Below are 11,071 nucleotides of genomic sequence, written 5' to 3' on the forward strand. Positions count from 1 at the left end.
GTATCCCCATTCTTAGGCACAGTTATCAAACTCTTCCAATTTCTCCACAATATGATTCTCTAAGGTCATGAAACAAAACTTTGGGAGAAGGTTTACTCTTTACTCTTGTCTATACACAATATTAAGCAATAAAAGGGTGAGTGTCTCTGCAGAATCAGGAAGAGAAAGCCTTTTAGAAGATGATACTGTATTTTCAAAAGTAAAGCTTTTAATAAAGTTTCAGCACATTTATTATTTTAGTTGAAAACTTTTGTGTTTATAGAAGTCACAGAATGGCCCTGAACTGTTTACCATTTCTCAATATTGTATTTCTTACTAATTTAATCAACTGACAAGACTTATGTGTAAGACTCCAACAGAACAAAGAATACACATAAGGTTCCATCCATGTCAAAGCAGCAATCTTATACCCACTTACCTGTGAGTACTCCCCATTGAACTCAATTGGGCTTACTTCTGAGCAGACATGTGTAGAATTGCATTATAAGTTAGTTGCTCTTCAAATTCCATGAAATTCAATGGGAACTGAGTCAGGACTAACTTGTCCCATTGATTTCAAAGGGACCTAAGTTAAACTAACTTAGCTTGGATCTACACAGGCAATGGGTTATAATGTTATGGTTGACATATGTAAGTATCGTCAAATAGTTTCTGCCCAAAAAGATTGCTTTAGAAGTTTGACAAAATTAATCAATTTTATTTTTATTTATTTATTGTTACAGAATATATAATTGCTTTAAATATATTATTCTTCCCAAAGTAAGCATATCTGGCCCACATGGATGTTTATATAGTTGCTAACTACAACTTTAACTCATTGTGATAAATTCATTTTTACAAAGATCTATTGCAAACAACTTTGAGTGCTTGGGTTAAAGTTTGCATTATGCCTGAAAGGAGGAAACCATTTTCTAAAGACCACATGCAGCCTTCCTTGACTTGGGGATTTCTGTGTACTTCTTGGTTACATTTGTATCCTGCCCTTCCTCCAAGGAACCAAAACCAGCGATTAAGCCTTGCAACCACCCTGTTAGGTAACTTAGGCTGGGAGATGCAACTAGGAGTGTCTCTACATTAAGGGAAGCTCTTGTGATTAAGCCTTACAACATTAAGAAGCTTTTGTGCTTCTTCGTTCTTTGGCGGGATTGTTATTATTTATTTATTTATTTATTTATTTATCATACTTATACCCCGCTCCTCAGCCAAAAAAGGCTCTCGGAGCGGCTTACACTTAGCAAAAAAGACAGTCCCTGCCCTCAGGCTTACAATCTAATAAAGACATGACACACAAGGAAAAGGAGTCAAGGAGGGAGGGAGAATTGTTATGGACTGCATTACACAGGAGGAGAGGGGCAACCATGTGCTTTGAATTAAATACTTCCCCTACCTTTACCTCTATTGAGACAGTATTATCTAGTGGCAGTAGATCCTGCTTTTCCCCAGCTATTATCACTTTAAAAGTGGTTCTTTTCATACTGGGATTTCCAGGAGATACCACCAGAGATGCCCTGGTCATCAACAACATTATGAAATTGACCTGAAAATTTCAGTGGGTGACTATGGGCATACAAAAAAATGCTTATTTAGAGGAGCTCTTAATCAAAGCTATCAAGCCAGCTTAAATGGGGATTTTAGCCTCGGATTCCCAGTTTCCAGACTCCAAACATTAGCCACTATTTCTACAACGGCAAGACTAGCACTTTTCATTCTCAAGTTATTTATAATCTATGTAATTGCATATCCTAAAGTTTTATGTTTAAATATTCCCATTCTAAGAATATTATGATATCATGACCACTTATTATTTCTGAGCACTTCCATGTTTTCATTCTATAACTCCTATGTTCCACAAACAAAGCCAGAATCTCCTATAACAACCTTCCTCAACCTGGTGCCCTCATTATGTTTTGGACTACAATTCCCAGTATACCTGATCATTGGCCATGCTGACTAGGGGTCATGGGAACTGAAATCCAAAACATATGGAGGACCCCAGGTTGGTAAAGACTATCCTATAACCACAAGAAATAAAGGACAATCTCAGAGCCTCCATACATAGACCCATTCTGAAAAGTTCAGTTCTTTGCCTTCCCATCAACCCAGAGAAAGCCATGTTTTGTTTTTCAAGGATAAAATATACTAAAAGAAATCCTGAAATCTCTTTAGTTCATATTACCTCTCAAAAGTGTCATTAACCCACCAACAAAAACCACAAGGAGGAATATAGTAAAGGTATCTGCACTTCACACAGGTTTGGGCAATTAAGTAATTAAAAAATAAGGGTTGGATACAATGGTGTAATCCCAAAAGCAGAAAAGAAACCACTGGAGGAACAGATTTCTCCTCCCCACTGCAGCTGCCCGAATTCCTCCGAATCTGCTCTAGAGAATTGGGGGACCGTCTGTAGCAGATTTGGCAGGTCACGGGAGCTGCAGGGGGAGAAACAGGATGGAGAAGTCCTGCTGCATGAGCAGAGATCTTGCTGCACAAGTGGACTTCCTTTCATCCGATGTTGGAACTGAGCCATTATTTTGAATAATGATCTGAGTCTTTGAAGACTGACTTATTTTTGGGATTGTTTCAAAAGTATGATGGAACTGGAACTCACATCAAAACATATTTTTTTTAAATAACCCATCAACAAGGTCTCAAAAAAAAAAACATAACCATGGCGACATAAGTCATTTATGGCAGGGATGAATCTCTTAACTGTGGGAAAACCTGGGTCACATCATATAAGTCCTAACCAATAATTATGCAAACAGGAGTTACATCCAATATAGGTTGTGACAAATATAGCTTTTTAACAGGCAAAAGCAATCACTCTCTCTAATAGAAAACTCAGGTGGTGAATGGTGATAGAACTAGAGCCAAAATAGTGCCACCAAAAAGTTTGAGGGAGGTATCAGCATGCTGAGAGGAAGCCCAAGATTTATAGAAATGCACACACACACACACACACACACACACACCCCAAATTAAACCAAAGGAGACAAAAACCCTGACAAAATAGCCTAATGAAAGCTGAGAATGCTCCATAGCCACAATGTGTTGGTTGGACAAGGAAAACAGAAAAGTGTGCTGGGGGAATTAAATATTTGTTAAAGGATTTATAAGCAACACCTTCACCCAAAAATGGATTTCAAGGCAATATACATAAGACTTTAAAAACAATATTAAAACATAAAACATAATTAAAACATTAAAGCAAAAAATTAGGCTAGACAGACTCCTAAACAGGAACACCCCTTTAGGAGGTAAGGATACACTACAACATATTGATGCAGAACCTACTTGTAGTGCACTATTCATGACTCTAGAAAGGAATTATTCTAAAGTCCATTTGGGATCTAGGCTGTAATCCTAAACACTCGTATTAATGAGTAAGTCCCACTGAACTAAGCAGGACTTACTTCTCAATAAACATGCATAAGGTTGCACTTGACACATTTGTTTGCATCAGAGTTTACTAGCCTTCATGAATTACTTTGTATTCCTGCAATAGCGAGATCCTTACCATGCCAGCATGCAAGTCCTGAAGACAAGGTGTACCAAGAATTACTTTGCACATTACTCTGTAACTGTAACTCCTCGTATACTGATTTAACAATATAAAATTAATACATATGATAACAGTATACTGGCTATAACCAAATGCTGCAGTTGCCAACTTCTCTAACAAATGTATAAACGTTTAACTCTCACAAAACTGGAAGTTTTCTAGTTGATTCTAGCACCTACCTATCAATTTTTCAAGAGACTAATGAGACTTCCAAGATATTCTAATATCTAAATTGCATCTTTATTTGGCCTTATAAATATTGTCTGCACAATGAACACGTAGATTTGTGATGTACTAACCACAGAAAATGAAAACAACACTGAGGCTCCTGCACTTCGTATTATGTAAACTAAAACAAGTGTTCCACTAAGCCTAAAGAATGTATAAAGTTGTGAATATTTCTGTGACAAGAAGTCACTTCCATACAACATTTCATAAGGGATAATGTTGAAATGTGATATCTTTACCCAACTAAAACTGGGAAAGAAGTAATCTCTGGCCTTAGCTAGACCTAAGGTTTATCCTGGGATTGTCCCGAGGTCATCCCTGTTCTTGTAAATGACACACAGGATATCCCGGGAGCAGGTAGGGACGATCCCGGGATAAATCTTAGGTCTAGCTAAGGCCTGAGTCCATCAAAAAAGTCACCACCTTATCTGGCAGTGGTTGGCCTTTAAAATGGAACTTCCTGACTTTGATCATCAAAAGGCAAGTTGCTTTTTTAAAAGCAGACTTACAAATAAATCCAAAGGTAGTAGACAACAATATTTTTTAATAGTCCACCTGCCCAATATATCTGTAAATAACTACAGACCAATATAAAATCTTCCATTTTTGGGCAAAGTGATCAAGAGGGCAGTTGCCTTCCAACTCCAAGCAATCTTGGATGATACAGATTTTCTAAACCCATTTCAAACTGGCTTCAGAGCAGGATACGGAGTTGAGACTGCTATAGTCGCCTTAGCGGATGATCTATGCCTTAGTATTGACAGGGGCACTGTGTCCCTGCTGGTTCTTTTGGACCTCTCAGCGGCTTTCGATACCATCGACCATGGTATCCTTCTGGATCACCTGAGGGGACTGGGAATCGGAGGCACTGTGCTTCAGTGGTTCCGGTCCTACCTCTTGGGCAGGTTCCAGATGGTGATGCTTGGGGATAGCTGCTCCTCAAAGAAGGAGCTGCTGTGTGGTATACCACAAGGTGCCATCCTTTCCCCAATGCTATTTAATATTTACATGAAACTGCTGGGAGAGATCATCCGGAGGCATGGGGCGGGGTGCTATCAGTATGCTGATGACACCCAAACATATTTCTCTATGCCTTCAACAATAGCGTCAGCTAAGGATAGTGTGTCTCTAAATGAATGCTTAGAGGCGGTAATGGGCTGGATGAGGAAAAACAAATTGAAGCTGAATCCAGACAAGATGGAGGTGCTTGCTGTCAAAGGCTATAACCTGGGTTTGGAGGCGTGTCAACCAGTTCTGGATGGGGTTACACTCCCTCTGAAAGACTGCGTTCGCAGCTTGGGGGTGCTTCTGGATCCGTTGCTCCAGAACGTTGCTCCATACGTCAGCTGCGCCCCTTCCTAGAGTCGGAAGACCTAAAGACAGTAGTGCACGCGCTGGTAACTTCGAGGCTCGACTTCTGAAATGCACTCTACATAGGGCTACCTTTGTGCCTAGTCCGGAAACGTCAACTAGTTCAAAATATGGCAGCCAGGCTGGTCACCGGTACACCTAGGGGTGACCACATTACACCAGTTTTAAAATCTCTTCACTGGCTGCCAATTAGTTTCCGGGCAAAGTATAAAGTGTTGGTTATCACCTTTAAAAGCCCTACATGGTTTGAGTCCAGGCTACCTGTGGTATCGCCTTCTCCCGTACAATCTGCCATGCACACTCAGGTCCTTTGGGAAGAATTTACTCCAGTCAACAAAAACAAGGCTGACAACTATTACCCAGAGACCCTTTTCTTCTGCTTCTCCCAGATTATGGAATGACCTGCTAGGAGACATTCGTCAACTTAACAGTCTTCCAGATTTTAAGAAAGCTATAAAGACTGATCTCTTCCAGCAGGCCTACCCAGTTGAATTTTAAGATGCCTTTTAATACTGTGCTGCTTTTAATATTGTATTAGTTTTAAATGTTTTACTCAATTATATGTATTTTATGGCATTTGCATTTGTTCTGTACCCTGCCTCAATCCAGAGGGAGAGGCGGGTAACAAATAAAATTATTATTATTATTATTATTATTATTATTATTATTATTATATTGCATTTTCAATTGTGGTACCCAAGCTCTGAAATGTGTTCCCCTGGGAGGTTTATGTGGCTTGTCTGGTGTCTTTTTGGTGCCAGGTAAAGGGATGTGTTGTGTATATTTTTCCAAATTGATCTTCAGAACAGTTACTCTTAATATTTATTTTGAATAATGAATATGCTGCTGTTCACTGTTTTTATTCATTTTTTATTGCTTTGTTTACTATGTTTTAAAAACTTCTTTGTAAACCATCTAGGGGTCCCTTTTGGACTCAAGAGCAGGGTAACCAAATGTCACAAATAAATAAAGTGAAAAGGGGTAGGTGTTATAAATAATGACTGTTACTTCAGGAGACAATGGCCTCTTTCAGATAATTATCTAAGAAGCAATGCAATACGTTGGGTGAAGCAAATGTGCACCTCTTTTCTCCACTGCATATCTAAAGATATGCGCAGCTTCGGCATCCAACATGGAGGCCAATTGGACACTGGTCTTATTCATGTGATTCTTTCCCCCTCAGAGAAGTCTGCATATCAACATTTCTGGCTCCATATGAAGCACTCACATCACCTTTTTAGGTGCATAGTGGAGGCATCATATAAACTGCATCACTGGCCAGATAAACACCTGAACCGGGCCTCGGTGAGTGACAACTTACAAGTCTGCGTTTCAGGAGTTTGTCCCTATACAAAAGAATTCAAACATCTGTGTCCCAAAGAAACTTCAAATTCCAGCACCATATATAATTCCTATTTTTATATTTATTTATTACATTTATATACCGCCCCATTGCCCAAGGTCTCTGGGCAGTTTACAAAGATAAAAAATATTAGATTAAAAAGACTGAACATTAAAAAATCAATATACGAAATTTAAAAACAAAAACATAAAACAGCCAACATTTAAAACAATTTTTAAACACTCACCAGGCCAAAACTAGTTTTGGAGTCAGTTAAAACTCAACATATGTTGTTAAATGCCTGGGAGAAAAGGGAAGTCTTAACCTGGTGCCGAAAAGATAACAATGTTGGTGCCATGCGGGCCTCATCAGGGAGATCGTTCCATAATTGGGGCGCCACCACAGAAAAGGCCTTTTCTTTGCTGCTGTGCTCCGAGCTTCCCTCGGAATAGGCACCTGGAGGAGGACCTTAGATATTGAGCATAGTGTACGGGTAGGTTAACGTTGGAAGAAGTGTTCTGTCAGGTATTGTGGTCCCAAGCCATGTAAGGCTTTATAGGTTAAAACCAGCACCTTGAATCAGACTCGGAAACATACAGGCAGCCAACGCAAGCAGGCCAGAGTCGGTCTTGTATGTTCGAACCTTCTGGTCCCTGTTACCAATCTAGCTGTTGCATTTTACACAAGCTGCAGCTTCTGAACTGTCTTCAAAGGCAGCCCCATGTAGAGTGCATTACAGTAATCTAACTTGGAGGTTACCAGAGCATAGATAACTGAAGCCAGGTTATTCCTGTACAGATTGGGGCGTAGCTGGGCCACCAACCAAAGTTGGTAGAAGGCACTCTGTGCCACCGAGGCCACCTGAGCCTCAAGTGACAGGGATGGTTCTAGGAGAGCCCCCAAGCTACGAACCTGCTCAGGGGGAGTGCAACCCCATCCTGAACAGGTTGAACACCCTCCATCTGGTCAGAAAAACCACCCACTAACAACAAACTCCACTAGAACAATTTCTTAATTACAGTGGGAACCAGTGTAATACTACTATTGTAACTGTTGGGTACAGTTCTAGAAAGTCCAATCCCTGCTCAGTCACTTGGGAAAATCACATTCCTTGCCCTAGACATTGTTGTAAATTTAAAACACCATTCTGTGCTTCTAAGATTAAGCAAGAATACAAATGTAGCAATATTGTTAAATAATAATACATCATAACATAGCCTCAACTAAGAAGTCTTTTACACTGTTTACAAGGCAATACACTCACTTACCTGTCAGGGCAATAGATCCCAAATGCATACTGTTGCTCACTCTAAAGGGAGCAAGATTTTCAGAGAAAGACAACATTCTCTTTCCCCTTCCAAATGACATGACTGAAATAGCCTATCATTAAAAGATTTGGGGAGGGGGGGTTCAACATAATGCGTCCTCATTCCCCAGACCCAAGAAAAGTAAAGCTTCCTCGATTCCTCCAAAAATATCCCTTCTTCCTCACATTCAACCCCCCCCACCCCCTTTACAAGGAAATAAAGGAGAGGGTAACTTGGATGAATCCTGACTGTCCCAAACAGGAAGAGATCCTGTTTCCTTCCCCCACCCCACCCCGCACCACCATTTCAATGGTAAATAAACCCCTCCCATCACCCCCAAAGGGAGGAGGAACGCAATGCTTCCTCCTCATCCCCCACACCCAACTCGCCCCTCCAACCATGCCCCCAAGTTCCAGGAGGACCGGCTCGTCCTCACGGACCTCGGCTAGGGTCGGCTAGGGTGGGGGGGGACGAGTTCCACGCGCGACACGCCACCCAGGCCCGTCTTGGGACCTTCCTCCCATCCCCTGTAACTAACTTGTGGGAAGCGAAAGCACAGAGATAGGCAGCGGCCGCGCAACAAGTTCCCGGCCGGGCCCCGACTCGACTCCTCTCCTCCGGCCTCCTCCTCCTCCTCCTCTTCTTTCCCCCACCCCTTCCTTCCATCCCCCTCGTCGCCGCCCGCGGCTCGCACTCACCTCCGCCATGTTCGCCGCGCAGCTGAGGCGGGCCGAGCCAGGAGAGGGGAGTCACATCGCCGCCGCGGCGAAGGAGGAGGAAATGGCACGGAAGGGCAGCAGGAGAGGCGGCGGCGACGGCGGCAGGTCACGGTCTCTGAGGCGGCAGTGGTGGATGGAAGGAGGCGGAGGGAGCGGGGAGCCACCAGGGGGAGGAAGAGGCACAACGTCACCGCGCAAAGGAGGTGGGCGCGCCCGCGACACCGCCTCTCCTCCCCCCCCCCTCCGCCCCGCGCCTCTCTTTCTCTCGGCGAGCGCCTGAGCCAGTCACGAGACGGCAGCGCCCGCTCTCCAGCGCTACCTCAGCGCGGGCCGTTCGAGAAAGGGGGCCGTCCCCCCCCGGCCTAACTGTATAAACGGTCTTTTCGGGACTTAGTTAGGAGGGTGGGCTCGTGGCCCTAGCACATTCTTATTTATTTATTTATTTATTTAAAAAGTCACGCCAGTCACGAACCAAAACAGGATCCCGTCTATCTCCTCAGGGGCTGACAGGAGCTCAGATACACAAAGTGGACCCGCCGAAGTTTGCGATTTAAGCCAACCGCCTGGCCGAGGCGGGTCAGCTTTATGGTCCCCTGCTAAATGCATCTTTTTTTCCGCCCAACCCCGCTCTCCTCGCAGATTCAGCATATTTTTCTCTACTGCCCTAAGATATAGTCAAAATTCCTTACTGACTTACGTTTAATAAATAATAAATTTATTCCAACAAGTTTGTGCAATGAAAACGTTTAATACACAAAGTGCAAGACTGTTTGTTTGTTTCTTTTGCCTGAAAGGCGAGGGAATTTAAATCGTGAAAACGCACAAGGAAAGGGTTAAATCCGCTTCCCCAACTTCAGGACCTGATCCGACCCCTACACTCGTGGTTGCTTTTTACCTTTAAAACAAAACAAAACGCGGGAAGATCCGAATAGCAGGCAAGGGCGGTTTTGATTGGGGCCATGGCGTGGTGGGAGGTTAAAGCCTCATCTCCCTGCCTGCAAGCCACTGTCCCGCTCTCGAGAGCCTCCCCGCCCCAGTTGCTATTTAAATTTAAGTGAACAAACAGATACGTGAAGAATTTCACGTAATGTAATTTAGTCTGGCCTTTAGTGAGCAGCGCTCATGGCATGACGTGTGTGTGTGTTGAGAGAGAGATACAGGAAGAGGAAGTTGGGCTGTCTTGAACTGGCAAAACGGAGCTGCAATCTACTTTTTGCTTCCTAAAAATTTCAATCTTCTATGTACAGAATTTCCATCTATAAACTACGTACTGCAGACATTGAAGGACACTGGTTTTCTACATTGAAGGGAAATTCACACTACAACCTACAAACACGGGTCACCCCCTTTGCTGTTCTGTAGGGATGGACTAAAGTGGTCAACTTTTTATTTAAAAATTACTGATCCGCGGATGGAGACGATTGAAACTGGCACATGGGGGCAGTCTCTGGCTAGGGAAGAATTTGTATGGGTTGGGGAAAAGAGCCTGGCAGGATCTTTACCTTCGTTTAAGTCCTCAGTACTGCTTACATGGCAAAATATGCTTTTGCTAGTCAAACCAGTAAAACAACAGCACCTGATTGGTTGGCAACTATAGGGGGGACTGGGAGTCAGTTTCACACCATGACCAAATTGGTTGAAGATTGGAGTTAAGGAAACTTATGCAGAGTGTGTGACATATGGTGCCTGGTGGGACAATTACTGAAAAAACTGATCCAGCCTTATGTGTTAACCTGGTGTGCCAGCCCCAAATGTGCATGCAGGAGCAGCACATCCAAATTATGTCCTACATCAGGAGTGGATAGAAAGCAGATCTCCAGATGTTTTGGACTTTAACTCCAAGCATTCCTCACCATTGGCAATCCTGGCAGGGACTGAAGATCTATCTTCTGTCCACCCCTGTTCTACGCAGGTAGGCCAAAATTATACAGTTCATTTGGCATATGCACAGTGGCTGTAATTCAGGTGTGCCAACTCGGCATAGCGGGACTGGCACACTGGCGCCATGCATAGAGCTGAACAAGACTTTTCAGGGATCATCCAAACTGACCCATGGTGAAGCTTCATGAGGGCTGGTTCCTAGTGGGAGTAGGTATCTTGACAGCTTATCATCTTCTCTCTCTGCAACAGGGGTGGCTATTAGCTCTAGTGAATCCTCCAAGGTTGCTTAGGTGCTGGCACTAGTGGAAGTTGGCATTTAGCAGCTGTTCAATGGTGTTGACTAGTCCTGAGCTTCATCTTGTGCCCAATTTACAGTTTTATCCACACTTGCTGTATCACTGATCAACACATTACAGCCAGTTTGGTAATGGTGGACCAGTAAATGTGAGTTGGGCTACAAAATGGATCAGCTTGGAGGCCTGAATACAGTGCAATGAAAAGGTCCTTTTGCTCAAATCAGTTCTTTGCTCTAGAAAACTGATAATTAACCAGAAATTTATTTCTTATCCACATATTTTGACCTTGCTTTATAGATGGCCAGGACATTTTAAGGAGATGATTTATTCAAGAGTTAAATAACTTGCTACAAGATCGTGCCTGA

The 11,071-nt window shown here is 42.9% G+C and overlaps 1 protein-coding gene across 2 annotated transcripts in view; it reads right to left on the reverse strand.

Annotated features, from left to right (window-relative positions):
- MIER1 (MIER1 transcriptional regulator) overlaps positions 1–8,597 on the reverse strand; it is a 43,135-nt gene extending 34,538 nt beyond the window's left edge. For both annotated transcript variants that reach the window (XM_063137642.1, XM_063137633.1), the window contains exon 1: positions 8,509–8,597. In XM_063137642.1, the coding sequence (XP_062993712.1) occupies positions 8,509–8,517 (9 nt within the window). In that variant the 5' untranslated portion in view covers positions 8,518–8,597. The remainder of the gene's footprint in view (positions 1–8,508) is intronic.
- Between the last annotated feature and the right edge of the window lie 2,474 nt (positions 8,598–11,071).

Source organism: Elgaria multicarinata, chromosome 1, assembly GCF_023053635.1.
Source record: "Elgaria multicarinata webbii isolate HBS135686 ecotype San Diego chromosome 1, rElgMul1.1.pri, whole genome shotgun sequence".
Classification (NCBI taxonomy): domain Eukaryota; kingdom Metazoa; phylum Chordata; class Lepidosauria; order Squamata; family Anguidae; genus Elgaria; species Elgaria multicarinata.